At 33.4% G+C, this 18,960-nt stretch overlaps 1 protein-coding gene across 8 annotated transcripts in view; it reads right to left on the reverse strand.

Moving 5' to 3' along the window:
- The window catches only part of SCN1A (sodium voltage-gated channel alpha subunit 1), a 147,601-nt gene that overhangs the window by 10,742 nt on the left and 117,899 nt on the right, over positions 1-18,960 (reverse strand). For all 8 annotated transcript variants that reach the window (XM_070581517.1, XM_070581520.1, XM_070581524.1 and 5 more), the window contains exons 18-23: positions 16,561-16,681; positions 14,536-14,690; positions 12,834-13,007; positions 10,184-10,306; positions 2,886-3,167; positions 391-444 (exon numbers count right to left, since the gene is read on the reverse strand). In XM_070581517.1, coding sequence (XP_070437618.1) covers positions 391-444; positions 2,886-3,167; positions 10,184-10,306; positions 12,834-13,007; positions 14,536-14,690; positions 16,561-16,681 — 909 coding nt within the window. The remainder of the gene's footprint in view (positions 1-390; positions 445-2,885; positions 3,168-10,183; positions 10,307-12,833; positions 13,008-14,535; positions 14,691-16,560; positions 16,682-18,960) is intronic.

The raw sequence follows: 18,960 nt of genomic DNA on the forward strand, positions 1-18,960 counted from the left end.
CATACTGTCCAATATGGAGGGTAAATATACATTTCAACTACTGGTGGCAATCATATATTTCTCCACATATGCTCTAGCACACCAAAATTATTACTGCTTGTATAATTAGTAGATAAAAAGGAAACAAAATAGAAAAATATTTAATAGAAGTATATTTGTTAGTTATTAAATATATGAATGTTACTTTAGTTTGACTTACAAAATAATTTGTTTTGCTTTATATTAGTAAGATCTTTCTAACAAGCATTACTGTATCAGAATATTAATTTGTCATATTATTCCTTTTTTTAATCATTGTAGAGTCATTCCACTCAGCTTCCATGCTCTGCTGAATTAATTTTAGCATTTAATCAATCTTATAAAAGGGCTTAGAATATAAGACATACTTACATTTCTAGAATCAACTGCTGCATACATTATATCCATCCATCCTTTAAATGTAGCCTATGAAAAAGGACATGCATGTTTTACTTTAGAGTAAAAGTAATTCATACCTGATGTTTAATAAATATTGTTACTGATATGTTTTTTTTTAAAAGAGTATTTTTGAAAGACATTTCAAAACAAATCTTGCATGAATTTTGGACCAACATAATATCTCAGTAAGTCTTTTCATTTCTAGAACACATCATGAACAAAATGGTCAATTGATATATCCTCCGGCCTGATAATCAACTCACAAATACGTCTTAATCCTTCAGGGTTAATGGAATCACACAGTTTAAAGGGCTATCAAAATTTGGTAAAGTACTTTTAGAAAGTATACAAATGCCAACACATTTGGCAATGTCTGTAGGAGCAAAACAATGACAACTTAGATCTGATGATCATCTGCTGAAATCTATCTGCAAGGTGAGCAAAGTGACTGAAAGTTTAAGATTTCTCCTGATTCTAACACTCTAAGAATCATACAGGTAAACAGAAAGACAGAGTTGCCACTATTTTTAAAAGAATTTTGAAGCATAATATCCAGAAATAATCCTATACTCCACATTCTTCTCTGTAATTTTGATGAGAGTGAGTTAATATGGGTAAGAAAAGTGGAAAATAGTAAGTAGATATTTGACATTCACAGATTCAAGAAGGATCCCAAGTCTAATAACTTATAATAACTTGTTATTTGTCCTAGAACATGAATTTTGAGACCTGTGGGCCTAAGATGATTGTTCCTTAGCTAGTGGGCCAGCCTACAAAGCTTTCAGCATGTGTATCCCAACACCTCTTTGTTTTTATAACACTAACACTGGTGAAGTGGTGGATGTCATGGCAAGAAAGCAAGGAAGGGCGCAGGTGATAGCAGTGAAGAGAAAGCAACGATTCTTAGCTAGAAAGTAGAAGTTGTTTTGTACATGAAAGAGGGGAGTGTTGAATGTGTCAATGGCTGAGGTCAAGATAGAAAATGTCCGTTACATACTAGATACAGGAACAGAAAAAAGTGATTCAAGGAACCGTTTCAATGAATTACTAATAAACAGAGAGCTGTTTCTGTCTAAAGCCAAATACAAATCAGTACTTTAGGGTTTTTTAGTAGCAGAATATAATGGCTTCATGCAGGATCTTCACCCTATATTTTCAGAATCACTTAGCATTTTAAGGGATTGCTTGAAATTTTCCATTTTCCTTTTCTTAACTTTACGGAGGAAGTGATATGCTTTAGTGATATTTACAAGTGTGATTATTAGTGAAGGGTTAGGATAAATGCCTAAGGAAATATCATCTTGTGTCTACTATAATATTTAAAGAAATTGTACTTGCCAGATTTTTAAAATTTATTTTAATTGCACGAGCATTCAGAGTAAGTTGGAAATATCTACAAGAGAAATGAGAATTTCCAACAAGAAGGCAGAAAGAACTTGTAAAGAAATCGTAGTACAGACACCTCTGAAAGAGATGCAAGAGGGATTTGACCAGTGCAGGTTTGCCTGCTTCGTTAGTCTCCTGGTGGAACAATTGAAAACAGAACCCTGGTGAACCGAAATAGATTTCTGCCTTAAAGACTCTGTAGAACCACAAGGGAAGAACTTACACAGCTTTGTGGGTGTGTATGTGTGTGTGTGTGTGTGTGTACATGTGCTTAAGTTGAGTTTTTAGTGGCCAAAATAGAGCGGTATTTTTACAATGTTTTTCAGACGATCTGGACTCTGTTTTTATCCATTGCTCTGTTGCCGAGGCAGCTGTAGCCAAAAGCAGCATCAAATGCAAATGTTTAAAGGACCATCATCTTTTGCATTTGTATAAACTACTTTTCTTTTGGGTAAATCAGGCTTAGAGACCCAGGAGTGGAAAAAATGAATATTTAGATGAAATAGACTGAAGTAAATTGTACCGAAAGTTCATTTGAGGCGAGAACAGCTGCTTGTGTCTCATTTCTGTGTCCAGGTACCATCCCATATTATTTCTGTTTCACTATGAGGATCTAATCCTAAAACCTAAATGTCCTTCCTCAATCTTCAATCCAAGTCATACAGTTCAGGAGCAGTTAAGGCCCATCAATTAGTCCCAATGCAGTCATATGTGTTAAGCATGTGTTTTCGGGAGGGTGATCCATCAGTGAAACAAACTTTCCCATTGCAATAGAAAAACTAACAGCAAACTATTGATTTATCAATCAACTTGTTCATAGGCGAAGAAAGAGAAAAAGACCTTTGGAAAGAACTGGAATACCTGGTCACTATCGACCATGTCTGCACTGCTTAAATGTACTGAAGTTTCCACCCCTCTGGGCTCATACACTTGCGCTAATAAATTAAAATTAGAATAAAAGAAATAGTTATAAACATTCTTCTTCATAACTAAACTTTCTTCTTAGTGACTCAGACGTATGTCGTTACTTTGTTATTATTCCAAACAATAAACAGATTTCAGAGAAAAGAGTATTTACTTACAACTTGAAGCAAAGAGAGATACCCAAATCCTACGTTATCGAAGTTTACTTTCACATTTTTCCACCGAGCAGTCTCATTTCTTTCTATTAGTTTTAGGCAATCAGAATGATTATTCACTTCCTCGATTTCAAACCTGTCACCAGTTGTGGTGTTAATACAGTGGTAGAATTTGCCAGCAAACAAATTTACACCCATGATGCTGAAAATTAGCCAGAATATAAGACAAACCAGAAGCACATTCATGATGGATGGAATTGCTCCTAAAAGGGCATTCACAACCACCTAATACACAAATGGAAAAAAAGAAAAGTCAGAATTCTTGTTGGCTAAAAAAAGAAAAGACATTCCCCTAGTAATCTTTAGTCTTTCTAATTTTTTTTAAACCATAGAGACTATTCTAGGATACTTAAAAGCAAAGTAGAAAAAAAATTTTAAATGAAATCCATTCTTTCTTAAGCAATACATTTAGAGAAACAAATATAGACACTATAACAAAGAGACAAAAAAAGTGTAAAAATAGAGGAGGAAGTACTGAAAGGTTAAAGGAAAGCAAAATCAGAGGAATTTGCTGCCAGATGAATTCAGAATATTTGTTGTTTGTTAGAGAAAAGAGAGGTAGGAAATCCTAATACAGGAGATCAACTCATTTTAAAAAGGCAATATATTAAAGAATGAAACTAAAATATTTGGACATGAGTTGATTTGACCAATATACTTTAATAAATTAAAAATTCAGATGTATAAATATAAAAATATTATTAAATACCTAATATAATTTTGTCCTTAATTATTCATGCATTGCTATGACTAATAATAATTTTTGCATAAGAAGCAAGACAATTTAGCATTATGTATTTCGTTAGATCATCACATCGTTTATTTCAAGCTCCAGTCATGTCAGTTGTTTCATTTACTGAGTTTAATTCCATAAACTTATTTTAAATGAAACATAATAGAAATCAGTTTCTTAGGAAAATAGGAAAAGGAGGGATGCCATACATAGTTCCCAAATCTGATGTGATTACATTAAGTTTTGTGCAAATAATTATCTACTCTTTTTCTATAGAAGCATGTTTTTTCCCCTCTTATCTTTATTTCTGGATCACACATTTAAAATCTGAGTTTTCATATTCGGCAACACTGTAGGGATGGCTGTCCTTGCCCCCTCCTCCACAGTTCGCATGGAGCTGCATGTGAGTAGCTAAGAGGGAAGATAAAGACAGGCCCTAAAATGCTCCTAAGTGGCAGATGACGCCTCAGACTTGAACATTAATAGCTAAGTTATTTCTACCCATGTATTTCTATTATTCTGGACAATCTGATCCAAAGTAAACAACAACCATCAAAATATCTTCTATCTGCCATTTGATGCCAGTGTATTTTTAGAACAAAGCTTTTTGACTGCCTGTCTGAAAAAACAAACCCATGAGCCAATTCCTTATGCTCCTGAGCCCTGTTTATAGTCTGTAAAAAACTCTAGGCCTTCTAGGATTACAAAACAGTGTGATAAGTAGGCCAAAGGAAAAAATAAAACCACTAATGATAGAGGTGGGGAAATGAGCATGGGAAAATGAAGTCGATTGCATTATCCAGGCAGATTCCAATGATGTGGTCTATAGAGCCTACCAAGCTGACCCATTGCACCTTACCTCATCTCATTTGGCTGTCTGCATTAATGCAATTGATTGAATAGTCCTTATTTTATACTTCATTTTAAATGTGTGGATACACTTAGATTTCTCTTGGATTCAAAATTCAAAAGCTGAAATCAAGTTATTATTTATTTCCCTTCTTTTCTGAATATTTTGCCCACCATCCAGATGAAGAAACTATTTCTATTGCGTATACACAGAGCTCATGTTAAAATGTACATTTTTACCTACAACGTCCAATTTAGAGCATGAGCAGAACACTGGTTACCTATACCTATTTCTTGAATTTCTTTTCACATCAATCTGTAGGTCTCACACTTCTTTCTTCAAAAACTTTCTCATATCTGTCACTTCTTTTCCATTTTCCCGGTCACCACCCTAGTTCTGGCCTCTGTTAGTTCATACTTGTACTATGGTCAGAGTCTTCTAATTTTCTTCTTCTTTTGATCCATGTAAGATGAATTAATTTTCCCCAACTCTCACTTTAAAAGTGCTTAACGGCTCCCCACTGATTATCAAATATTTTCCTTAATCTTGATATTCAAATCCCTCCACAATCTACATTTCTAGTTTCAACTTCCCTAGCCACCTACCCTTTCTGCCAACTCAACTAATGTAATTACCATGTGCTAATATAATTATCAGAGAATTGAGATGCCACTTCTTTTGAAACTCCTTGTCCAATACCTTCCTTTCTGAAATAGTCTTTCTTGTCACGAACTTTAGTTCCAGCAGCATTTCTTTCATGGAGCCCAACTTCACCCCCCAGTTTAGCCTCCAAAATAAAGATGAGTGATTCCTTTTTTGAACTCAAGAATCAGAATTCCAGTACTGGACAGGACCACAGAGATAATTTAGTATTGTGTTCTCATCTGGCAAATGGGAAAACTAGGGCTAAGACAGGTTAAGTTCAGACAGTAGACTAAAATAGCGTCTAGTGCTCCTTCCACTCTACCTTACTTACTCTTCTTAGAGTTGCTCCCACTTATCTGGTACCCATCTTGCTCTGTATTAGAGTTAATTGCATTCCTGTAATCCTGACAGATGATGGGCTTTTTCTTTTTTATATTTAAGATGCAAAAATATATTTGTGGATCCTTCAAGGCCTTGAGTGCCTTGAATACAGGAAAATAACAGAGTGCTTTGAATATAGGAATACAAAAATGGTTGGTTGAATGAATGGATGAAGTAAAGATTAACTTAGCATTTATTGATCAAAGCATAATTTTTAAATGTTATTTCTGGATATGGGATGAGAATAAAGAACTGGGCACAACAAAAAAATTGGAGGGTTAGCTAATAAGTCTGACAAGTTTACTTTGAAACTGTGGACTAGTTTTGCATTAAAATTAACTCTGGAATTCATGATGCAAGCAAGCCCTCTGCCTTTTAGGACATAATTTGCAATGTTGGCGTACATTTGGCCCAGAGAAAAAGTTAATTTTTATGAAGATAAAAGAACTATATCTTAGAAAACATTCTGCATAGCATTGGGGAATTTACTATACAAAGGTCCATTCATATTTAAAACTTCATTAAGTTAGACAATGAAGGATCAGAGAAAGAATTGTCTTTTCCCAAGAGCCTCAGGCCTTTCATTGGTCCAGCCCCGAGGGAGATGTATTAACTCTTTTCAGGCTCTAGGGAACTGCAATAATTAGTTCCCGCCTGGTGGAGGCACCAGGCAGAACTGGCTTGAATAAATTGAAAAGAACACATTGAGCTTTCAGGCTGCAGAAAAGGAGATGTCTAAGAAACAAACTATCTTAATAAATTAATGCTAGAGGTTGCTTCTTCTCAACAAATGTTTTGCAAAATATCATCAAATAGAATTTCTCTATTCTAGCACAACCCAAACTTATAGAAACTCTTCCTGCCTCCGGTTCATTATCTGCATTTTGATTAAATCAACACAAAACAAAGATTGACAAGTAAATATGCAAATTAATGCTAGGAATTTTGATACAGGCAGAAATGTCCTCTTGCTTGAAAGAATTGTCTTTGAATTTCAAATCAATAGTACTCATGGATTCTAATGCTTCTCTAATCAAAACAAAAAAACTATATGGATAAAAATCAGAAGTAGGCAAAGTAGAAATCACACATTTTTAAGTATGAAGAAGAATAGAATCTTTTTTTACTCTAATGACTACATTTGTCTTGTGGGGTTTAATTAAGGTAATTATTTTTGAAAGATACGATGCATCAATTATCTAAAAAAATTCCAACTTTTTCTCTCCCTCAAAAATAAAAACTTTCCTTCTTGCATATTATTCCTAAACTTCAAGAATAAACAAAATGTAGATTTATTTTTATTTGTTTTCACTGTGATAACTTCTAAGATCCTAAAAAGTTAGTTGAGATTGACTTATTCTAGGAAGTGACCTTATGCATTAAATTCTATCTTAATACACATGACAAGATGTTTTTGTTTTATTTCTAGGTGGGTATTCTTGTCTGTATAATTCAAATAAGTGGATCCTTTTATATTAACTTTTTTCCATTTAAAACACAAATCACGAGTGCTTACTCAACTCAATATATTTTTGCCTTGTTACATTTTGAAAATAATCCCTATAAACTTTTACTTAATAAAGAATGAGAATGGTTACACAATCAATATCAGTCTTATGAAACCTGGAATATTGTATCCTATCACCTGCTCACAAATCAACTGCCCATACCTCCATGGCAATTGTCAGGACCCAGAGCAATGTAGAAAATTGGCAAGGGTTTTATGCCTCAAACAGCATCATCAATTTGACAAGTTAAAATTTTCACACGATCATTCTAAACCGGGTCCCCCACCCTCACCAATCAGATAACCTCCTAATAAATGGATAACTCAATATACAAATAACTAAACCATATTCAGTGAAACTTAATAAAGATATCAACAGTTGGAGTTCAAATCCACAGAGGGTGAATTCACAGAGGTATTTTTCTCAAAAGAAAATTTAAGACAATTCAAAATAGGGGATTAGAATATAAATACTATATTTTCCCTACTGTGGTGGAATGGTACCCTTCCCCACCCCTCCCTCATCCCACTACACAAAGTCACAGTGAAAGGATGAAAGGTAGCAAAAGGGGTAATACAGTACCCATAATAAAGGGCTGAGGGGAGGAACCAGCGCTCCACCCCATCCAAGTTGGAGCAAGATTATCCTATATAAAATAGAAATATATAGTTTGTTATTAGTTAGAAATCTGATATGACAGAACATTTGGTGTTAACTTTTGTATATGATGTTCTCTGTCTCCCTATCAACCAAGACTTGAGTTCTTTTGAAAAAGAAAGTATTTAAGATTCCCTAGATTAGGAAATTAAAAACACAAATTTAAGTACAAATTTAATTTTACTCTAGATATTCATGACATCAATTCACTCAGTTCAATTTTACAAGTTGAAAAATTTGGACTGGAAATTTGAAATACAATAAATGTTTAAAAGCTGTCAGCCAGAAATGTGCATAAAACATGCAAAACATAAAACGCAACGTGATGATAATTTGTTTATTGCTTTCTAACTTCTTATCAAGCACTGTACAACATGCTTTATTTGGTAATGTTGCGTAAAAGCACATGCTTTGAAAAAGTGATAAAACAACAAAAATAAAATGAATGCCTGATTTACGCTTTGATACAGCTATTGTGATTTTATGCTGCTACAGAAAAGAATAAAATGAGAGTTTCTGAATATACTCAAATCTCACTTTCCAATTATAATCCTCATTATTATATACTCCATCCTGACCATCATCCATGATTATATTTTTTTACAAAGTCAAAAAATCCAAACACTAGAAACACAAAAAATAGAATCAATCATCAGGTTATTTTGTCTCTACAATGCCAAATACACAATGGAATGATCAGTCATTTTAGGTTTGTGTATATGCTGTTATTACAAAGTAAGGAACCATATTCATAAATCTGATAATTTAAATGATTAGTTCATCTCCTATTGGCATGTATAAGGAGTTTTTGTTTTTAAAACTTCAAATTCCAAAAATTAACCTCTTCATATAATATAAAAAGCTTTATTGAGCAATAATTATAGATAAGGTTATTTCCATAAAAATTAAAGGTAGACCCACAGGGCCAACATTGCCATGGAAATAAAGGCTAAATGTGAAAAAAATCTGGCCATTTGACTCATGGATTTAGTAAACTTCCTAAAGGTCAAGTCTGAAATGTTTATAACAGCTTCCATTATTTTGTTCAGATTTCAGAAGACTTTTAAACATATTAATTTGATTCAGGTGACATGTTTTCAAGTAGAAGATATAAAAATATTTTTCTCCAGAACTGACACTGCCAGTCTGAAACAAAAGAAAGCAATATTTCAATTGGAAAATAGACTTAATTTTTACATATGCTGGAAAGAATTTCCACTCACATTTTAGTAAAAATGAGAGGATCTCTGTGAGAAGTAAAATAAGACTGTATTATATTGTGTTAAATGGTTTCTAAAGAGGAAAAGCTTTTTTTGTATATTAGGGAAATGGAAGACAAGTCTTATATTCTTAAAAAATGACATTTATAATAAATTTCATTTTAGAAAGAATATATAAGGCTATCAACAACCTGGAAAATGAAATGGAAGTCTACAATACAGCTTAGTTTCTATAAACATAACTAAACCTTAGAAGCAAAAGAGCCGTTTTCCTATTGGAATCATACTGAATTCAGCAGCTTTGTTTTGGTAAAAGAAAATTTAATTTTTTGAAAAACAGAACTAATTTTTTATGTTATACATCTTATATATTAATGTTTCATGCTTTTAAAAAAGATGGGAAACAATAAGTCAAGAATGGCAAAATTTCTAATCTGTCTGAATCATAGGTTTAATATTTCCTTAAAAGGAGTAATATAAAATTTTATGTTACTCTGAGAAATGAGAATTAAGTTATAGTTAATTTATGAATCATCTATGGTAATGAGTCAAAATTACATTTTCTGTTCATTATGTTATAAATGTTTTACTTAATTGTCATGAAAAATTGTGTGCATTTATAAAATCTTTGTTAGTATTAACAATTTATATAAATTAAGAAGATTAATGCAGTTACAAACTGAGGCTACATTAGACATAACTTTTTAAAAAAGTTTAAAATTCAGTCAATATTTAAAAGCTACTCTTGAATATAGTCAAATAACGCAAGCTTTGGCACTATACAGACAAAATTTTGACAATTTTTAATTTTTTCCTTTACACTTATACTTAGGCACATATGTGATTCATATCATTTTCAATAAAACTTGTGAAATACAGTTTAGATCATCACAAATGAGAAGCACATGATGTAGAAGTCACTTTAGTTGATTATTATCATATCTTTATATGTACAACTTTAACAGTGCATCTGCGTTTTTGTATACAGGTTTGTAAGGAAACTCCCAAGATGAATTAGGAAACAAAGTCATTTGAATGAGCACAGCAGATAAATGATATTATATCATTTCAAGGGAGGCCTAAGTTCTCTTGCATATCACCTAGAAGTAAATATGCAACAGATAAAAAGATAAAGTAGCAATTTTGCAAGGATTTGCCATTCCTTTTGCATGCATGTTTTTAAAAATAATTTAATTTAATTTAATTTTGGCTATATGCAATACTTTGGGTTCTTTCATTTTCCTTACCCTCATCCCTTCAAATCGTGATAAGGCTCTTAGAGGTCTCAGAGCTCTTAATGTCCTGAGAGATTTGATGGCACCGAGTTCGGAGTAACCCAAGGCATTCGCTGTTAAACTGACCAGTGAGACCTGCACCAAAAAACAAACAAACAAATAAATGAATAGAATCATTGTCACTCAATCTGTAGTTACTATGGAATACAATAAATACAATTTTTGCTTATAATTATTCAGAAGATGAATGGCTGAATATTTTCAGTAAACTTTTTAAAATTTTAAGGAAATATTTCAGTTTGATACAAAAAAGTGGCTTTCAAGATGTTAATTAAAAGCTAGTTGAATTAAAAAACCTTAAATATTATGTAATTATTAATTTAATTTATTATGAAAGTAATTTATTTAATTTAAAAAACTAAATAGAGCCAGCCCTGATGGTCTGGTGGTTAAAGTTTGGCACTCTCAGTGCTTCGGTGGCCTGGGTTCGGTTCCCAGTCATGGAACCACACCACTCATCTGTCAGCAGCCATGCTGTGGCAGCAGCTCACACAAAATAACTAGTAGGACTTTTAGAACCAGAATATACAACCATGCACTGGCTTTTGGGGAGGGGAAAAAAGGGGGGAAGATTGGCAACAGATGTTTCCTCAGGGCAAATCTTCCTCAGCAAAAAAAAAGAAAAGCTAAATAAAAATTAATATTTAAAAGAAAGAAATCCAAGTGTAAGAAAATGTCATTGGTTATCCTTTCTTTATTTTATTAAGTTTCTGCTGAATTTAGGACTTAGCCTCTGGCTAGTAATAAAATTGTATCAGGAAGAAACAAGAAGAGCAAGTCTCTATCCTGTGTTGGTATGTTCAACTGATTATATTTGATGCTAAATCACATGAGTTTTGAAGTTGATTTTTCAAAGGTGATTTTTTTGTTTGTCTTGCTCGTACCTTGTGTTTTTACTTGTCTAAAGTTTACTCCTATGTAAATAATGTAACTTAAAAAGTAATTCAATCATGAAACTCCTTCAAGTTTTTCAATGAATGTACTTCATTTGAATTTAGTAAATAAATCAATGAACTTTCGTCATTTGTATGAAATACACAATGACTAAGAAATAAAAATGTTAGCCATCTAATTCTTTAAACAAAGAATTTACCAAGACTCCTTCTCCAAGCAGAGTTATAACTTCTTGGGTTTGAAAGTGGCTAATATTGGACAGTTCCAAATACATTGGACACTGTTTTTGCAAAATTTTCTATTTTTAAGTGTATTTAGTTTCCTTATATTTAATATACTTTTTACATTATTTGAGACACTCTAATTTCTTTTGCCTTTTTTTAGAGTGAAGCATTGATCCTTATGAAATAATTAAAATAGAACATTGAAAAATAAAAGGACTATTATTGGAAAACTACAAAATTCTTGATAGAATTATTATCCTCAAATATTTCAGAAATGGCTATTAAAAACCAACTTGTAATAACAAGTAAAATTCTTCCACTAAAAAGTTCAGACATATAATAAGCATAATAGGAAAAAGCAAAGCTCAGAGAGTTCCAAAAGGGTTAAATTATATTTAGATTTAAAATCTAGTGTGAGAATTTATGAAGAGTTGAAATATGATATAACTTCCAACGCTTGAAATCTCAATATTAGAAACTTTTTCTCTTTATGATATTATCAAGCAATTATTCTTTTGAGATTTCTCTCAAGTCACTCGTTTCATTGTAATATCATTAAGCTTTGTAAATAGCTCTGGCTTTGCCTTTGTTCAGAATTAAGGAGATATGATGTACGCATGACTCTTAGCTCTAGAAATACTTTCCACAAGAAATCTGCAAAGTTCTCTGGGATTACTAGCTTTGAGGGATAAAGCTGTTGGCTATGAAGTCTGTGATAGTTTGGACACACTTCTATAGCCGAAATGATGCCAAATTGATAACATGAAACATGATTTTTAACAAATTTCGAAGGCAGCCTCTTGTTTGAGGGTGGATGAAGTATTAATCCTTGGGTATACAAATTCTGTGGGCTGTTTGGTACACTATGGCTTGCTGCAATCCTAGGCTACATTCTAGGGAAACTCCTGTTACTGCATGAAGAAGAGTTGTCCCCTACACTGTGTCCATCTTACTTCCTATACGGGACCTAATCTACGCTTTAAACCTATCCTTTAAAAACTTTGAGTAGATCAGGACAATTTTTAAAAATTGACAGGAGCTCACACCATCGGCACTATTTACTGATTGCCTTTAACATTGTGCAAAATAATATCATCATTTTACAGTCAGGAGCCAGGTAACTTACTCAGTGGCACACGACCAATCACTGGTGGCGCTCGGATTCAAACTTGACTTTGTGCAAGTCACAATATAACTAATTTAAGCAATACAGTCTATTTCACCACTTTCCCGCGAACTGCTGATGTGTTTCTTTTCCAGATTTTTGTCCTAGATAACCACCATAAATCTCATCCCTGCCCCCAGTGCTAAATCAGTACTAAATTAGCCTATTTCTTACCCAAATTCAGTAAATTAGTTTAGTGTCTATTAAGTAGTATATCCTGTCAACACAACATAGCGCCCTGAGATTCACTGTTTTAGAATTAGTATATAGATAAAACAAACTACCTTGAATGGAAGACAAAGATACGGAGGATACTTACATCAACAATTAAGAAGTCCAGCCAACACCAGGCATTGGTGAAATATGTTTGATAGCCATATGCCACCCATTTAAGAAGCATTTCCAGAATGAAAATGTAGGTGAAAACCTTGTCAGCATATTCCAACATTGTCTTAATTGTCTTTCGCTGATCGATATATATATCTTCAAATGCCTATAAAAAAAGTTATACATTTTAGTTTTCTAAAACTATTATACTATATAAGCTATTTTTTCTGAGATATATACATAGTATATATATATATATACATGACATGTCATTGGAATAGGAGGGCAGAGGAACAGTAGCTATTGCTAGGTGTTTTTCCTCTCAAAGGTCTCTTAATGAATCATGGGAAAAGTTATACTCCCCACTGATATTATAGCCAGAAGAAAGAAGTAAAGGTAAAATTCTAATGAATTAATTTGACTTGTTTAGGAAATATTGCTTGATGTCATATCCTGATGCTGCTACCCCAACCTGAAGTTATTTATTCCTTTTGTTTCATTTCTTTTCTTTCTCCTGTTGGCTTTTTTGCCATAGAAAAGAGGCTGAAGAAATAAAAAGTGAAGGCTTATATTTTCGTAAAGCAGAAATCGTAATTGATCATTATATTGACCAATTTTACTACATAGTTGGGTTTATTTGTCCCCTTTTTTCTCCTTCATTTTGTTGACAGTTTGTATTTCTCAGCAGATATGGTGTGACAATGATGGTAAGATAAATTTCTTCTCATTTAGACCAAAATATGTATTCTTCTAATATGAAACTCTCTTGATATTTTATATCTAAGTCTCATGTTCACTTAAATGGTAAAAGATTATTTCTTGTCTAAAATGGCATGTAAAGAAAATTTCTCTCATCAGAAAAATATGCAGGAAAATATAGGCCTATGTTCAAATTATAAATTTAGGTTAAAAAACTTAAGTGATTGTGTTTCAATCAGGAAAGCCCTATCATCTTTCTCTATCTATCTACCTATCTATCTATCTATCTTCTATCTTATGGCTTAAGTATTCCGTTTGTAAGAGTGTTTTTCTAAAATGCTATCTATATGTTATACTTTATATTTTTGGAAATGATTTTCACATAAATATAAATTGATTCAGATGAAATGAACACCTTCATATAAAGAGAAACCAATCCTTAAATGAATCACTTGGGCATGCTGCCCAGTACTTATTGTTACCAATACTCATTGTTTCCTGAGCAGTATAAGAATAATAAACACAATTCAAAAGGGACAGAGAAGTGGTCCCTAAGGACTTACTGGCTGTCCATAAAGAGATAATAATAATACCATTAGAAACAAAATTCATTAGAACTTAAAGGTTATATACTCCCAATCACAGGACTTCCATTAACTACATTGTAGTTGCCATGTTTATTTTCTTATTAAAATTGAAGTAATTGAATATTTGTATTCTTTGGTTATAATGAATAAACTGGGGGGACAAATTTTCTGTTACTTAATAATAAGCAAAAATTAATAAATAGATCATTAGAAATGTATGTACACACAGTAAAAGTAAATCCAGAAATGCATAGTTATACATTAAGTCTATAGATTGGAAGATATGAAGGAAGATAATTAAAAATGCACTGGATACTAAGACAATAAAACAGAAAGGATTAAAAGGTCATCAGTATTAGATCATTCTAAAACTTGGTACCATAGCGCTTTTGCTTATTATTCACTCACCAGAGCACCACTACTAAGCAGAATCATGAAAACAATGAAGGTCTCAAACCAATTATGTTCAACTATTCGGAAACACGTTCTTCTCAGGTTCCACCATTGTTTTCCTCTCCCTTCTTCCACGCTGATTTGACAGCATTTGAATCTTTGTACACAGCCTGCAAGTACAACATTCAAATAGGAGTTGATAAAAGAACTGCTGCTTCAATAATATCCTTGGCCTGTCCCTGATTCGCCTTCTTATCACTATTGCCATTTGTGTCTTGCTAGGATAACTCTCTAAGCCTAGAGTACTAAGAGCACATTCGTAAGTGGTTCCTCGGCTAATGATATCTGCTTTTTCTGCCTCAAGTGTTATTGTGCAAGAAAGAACTTTGTAAAGTACAAATGAATGTAAAGTAGTTTTGCCTTGTACTATATCATCCTACTGCACTCTGCTCAAGTCACTCTACAAAAGGACTTCAAGACAGAAATTAGGGGCTGGCCCTATGGCTGAGCGGTTAAGTTCACGTGCTCTGCTTCAGCGGCCCAGGGCTTTGTCGGTTGGTATCCTGGGCATGCACCTAGCACGGCTCATCAAGCCATGCTGAGGTGGCATCCCATGTAGCAGAACCAGAAGGACTTACAACTGGAATATACAACTATGTACCGGGCGGACTTTGGGGAGAAGAAGAAGAAGAAAAAAAAGAAGATTGGCAACAGGTGTTAGCTCAGGTGCCAATCTTTAAGAAAAAAAAAGATGGAAATTAATAATAAACAGAAAACTTCCCTTTTAAAGAGGATAAAGGGTAATAATATAGATTTCTCCCAACAATGCTGGGTTTATCACTATTTAGGTTTTCTTTAGATAGTATATTACTATACTATCTAGAAAAGTATATGATTTTCAGAATTAATTTAGTCCACTAGAAAGTGATTTGCATGGCCCTGCTTTGATTTGTTACTGTCTTCCTTACGCTGATTTCACTGACTCTAACATCAGGAGTAAATCAACAGACATCTGTGAGGACCTTTGTAAGCACCATGGAGGATACAAAAAAAAAAAGACAAAAAGGAAAAAAAGGTACGGAACATGGACCTTGCTCCCAAGAACTTTACATTCTGGTTTTCAAGAAAAGATATAAACACAGAACCCTGCCTCAAGGAGGAAAAAAAAAAGTCAAGTGTGCTGGGAGAAAGGAAAGGAAACGGAAGAAGTGAGGAAGGAAGTGAGGAAGGGAGGAAGACAGTAAAAATACATGTAATAGTTCAAAGGAGAAAGAGAAGAGCTCTCATAATATATGATTAGCTATCAGGTAAATTAAATGAATATGTTTATTATAGCTGTTCAGAGGAATAGGAAGCTCTTTTCCACCGTGGTCAGATAAAAGCAGCTTTGAGAGTGACTTTGAGTGATGTATACAACTTACATAGGAGATAATATATAGCAGGCATGAGGAAGAGATCACTAAACATAGAACATGCAAATATATTCATATTTTCAAAATTCAAATTCCCAAGAAAATCAAACCATCAGAAATATTAGTCATGGGGAGAACAAAGGTCTTAGATCTATTGTCCATGTTGTACAAGGCTAAACTAGATAGTGTTCAGGAATCGGGCATTGCTTATTTCCTGTTTCATCCAACAAGCATTGGAAAATGATGATTTTGTTAAAAAACACAGTTTAGCATTTGCAACTCCTCTAATTTTAACAGTTGTAAAGTTATTTTTAAGGCAAATTCTGTGTATGAAAATTTTGACTAGTGTTTAAGACGCCAACTTATTGTGAAATCACCATTTTATTTTAAAAAATATAAATTAGTCAACAGTTTTGATGACATTAAAATATTTTTTCTGCATGCTCATGATCCTTTACACATAATGGGCAGAGATAAGCAAAACATAACAGTAGATTTGAAATCTGTTAGCATGTTAGAGGTAACTGAAATACATCTGCTGCAAAGCTCTACTCTATTACAGGTGATCTGCAATTTAAAAAACTGCACTCTGTCAATGGAAGATTAACATGAAGGTCACGTCAGTTACCTTCAGTGAAACATGCTTCGGGTTCAAGGGTTTCCTCAGGTTCCACTACAGGCTGTTCTTCTGCAGGCGCGCCAATGTCTACAGTGCTGCCTTCAGATGAGCTGCTGCTTTCATTAAGTTTCTGCAGTGAGATGGACATAACACGTCAATCACTTTCATTTGGGTAACTAATAAATAGCTTAGCAAGAACGGGTAAGTACCACGAACTGCTTTTGGATTCTCCTTGAAGTGAAGAGATTTTAAGTTCAGAGCAAAAGAGAGATTGAAAAGGAAGAGGCACTGAGGAAATCATCTTTGTTAACTCCTTTACCATAATTCACAGTCTAAGTGTAAAATCAGATTGCTGTGTTAAGCAGTTACAAATGGCCCTCAGAAACATGTACTATGGAAACCACTGCCCTATCAGTTAGAGAAGCCGCAGAGGGAGGGAAAGTTAGTGCAATTGTTCTCAGTCTAAAGATGATGAAACTAAGGCTCACACAGGCTAAGGAACCTGCCTAACGTCCTATAACCAGTAAGTGAGAAAGCCAAGATTTGAGAGAATTATTGCTGAGTCCAAAGCCCATGCTCTGTCTTCTGGGCAACCATACTGTTTCTGAAACAAAAGAAACAGTGTACTCACTGACTTAGAATTCTTCCATCAACTTAAAAGTGAAAATAATCCATAGAAAAAATATCAAGATGTCTAACGGACGAAGAGAATCTACAATTCAATTTTTTGAAAAACAAAAACAAAGACATCTGTTCACACCACAAACCAATAATGGAAGTTTGTGATACAAATATTCAGTATCTGCGTAGACATTATTTCATCAGCTGCAATAAGCTTCTTTTTGGTAGCTGTAGATAGGATTTCTATCTAATTTTTGTTTACAGCAATTCTGCCAAACTAATTATATATTTGTTATAAAGCAAATGTCATAATAGTAACTTAACTGCAAGCAATAATAAAACCCTTTGGTATAGTATTACTTTAACTCACAGGGAAATTTTTAAAATGTACTAGTTGCAAAGTCTTTAAAAATTTAGAACAAATCCAGCATTTGCTTATTTGTTCTTCACATATAGTGCAAATATCAGGCTCCATATCAAACTTTGTATCCATTACTAAATATCATTATTAGTCACCTAGATTTCAGTTTTCCAATGAGCAACTGTGAGTACTAAGGCAAAAAGATATGAACCTAAAATAACATAAAATTAATTTTATTTTATGCCTAGTGATTGCCTCCCTAAATATCCTCCTCTTATGTGTCTTGCCTGGATGAGGATAAAATAAATTATCTTTTTTCAGTATAAAGTTACTCCAGGTCTTACTGGGTCAGACTTTCTCCAGATGAAAGTACTATTGCCAATATATCCAACTTTAGTCTTAGGAATATTCTTGAAAATTAGCTATTCTTGTTATATAAATAACCTAACTTCATAATATGTTACCAGTTACTAACTATAATTCTAAGTATAGCTCCCCTTTAACGCATACAGCTGGGAGTCAATCGACATTTTGCAAGTTTTAACGTGATATAAAAGATGATTAAATGTCCATTGTTAGTATTCAAATGGAAGATCAGCTCTTGGAAAGTTCCCAGGTATAGACAAGAGATCCTCTAGATGTTTACAAATTAATTTCTAAACATTTCTTAAGCAATATAAATCTATTCCATGGTTTGCCTGAACTACTGTAGGAAAGTAAAAGTGTGCCTAAGGTCACTCAAACTCGATGTGCTCTCAATTAAAGTCACGACCTTTTTTTTTTTCCCCCTATCCTAAACCTACTCTGTTAACCAGATTCCTGATTTGGGTTGTTTGAAACATAATTCTTTCAGCACCCGGACTCAAAATCTTTTTGTTCACTCTTATTCATTTCAAATATTGGCAGTAACCAAAAGTCAAATTTATTTAATTCTACTTTTGAAATATCTCTTCTTTTAGTCTCATCTTCCAAATTCCTACGAACTTTCTGTTCACTCTTGTCACCTCTCCTTTGGAGAGCTATAAATAATAATGATCACCCTCATTCTAGCCTCATGTAATTTAGACCTTTGTGGACCACAAAGCCTGCCTTAGCTTAGTTGCCCAATAAACAGTGAATGAACAAATACCTCTGTTTGAGTTGTTATTACCAAATGAAGCTTTTATCTCCAACTTAGCTTTCCAACCAAATGTCCCAAATTTATTCTCCACAGAAGCTGTGCTTTAGTCAAGGTGAACTTCTTAAAGTTCTCCGGCTTGTGTTCACGGTGGTTATTTTTGCCCATCGTGGTGGAAGGATAAGAATTACTCTCTCATCTAAACTCCATTCACCACTTTACCTGCATGACTCTTTGGGCACATATTGTTTTTTATCTAACCCACCTCCATTCCAACTGACTTACCAAATTAATGATGCTCAGCATTTTC

The sequence above is a fragment of the Equus przewalskii genome, chromosome 17 (genome assembly GCF_037783145.1).
Source record: "Equus przewalskii isolate Varuska chromosome 17, EquPr2, whole genome shotgun sequence".
NCBI classification, from domain to species: Eukaryota; Metazoa; Chordata; class Mammalia; order Perissodactyla; family Equidae; genus Equus; species Equus przewalskii.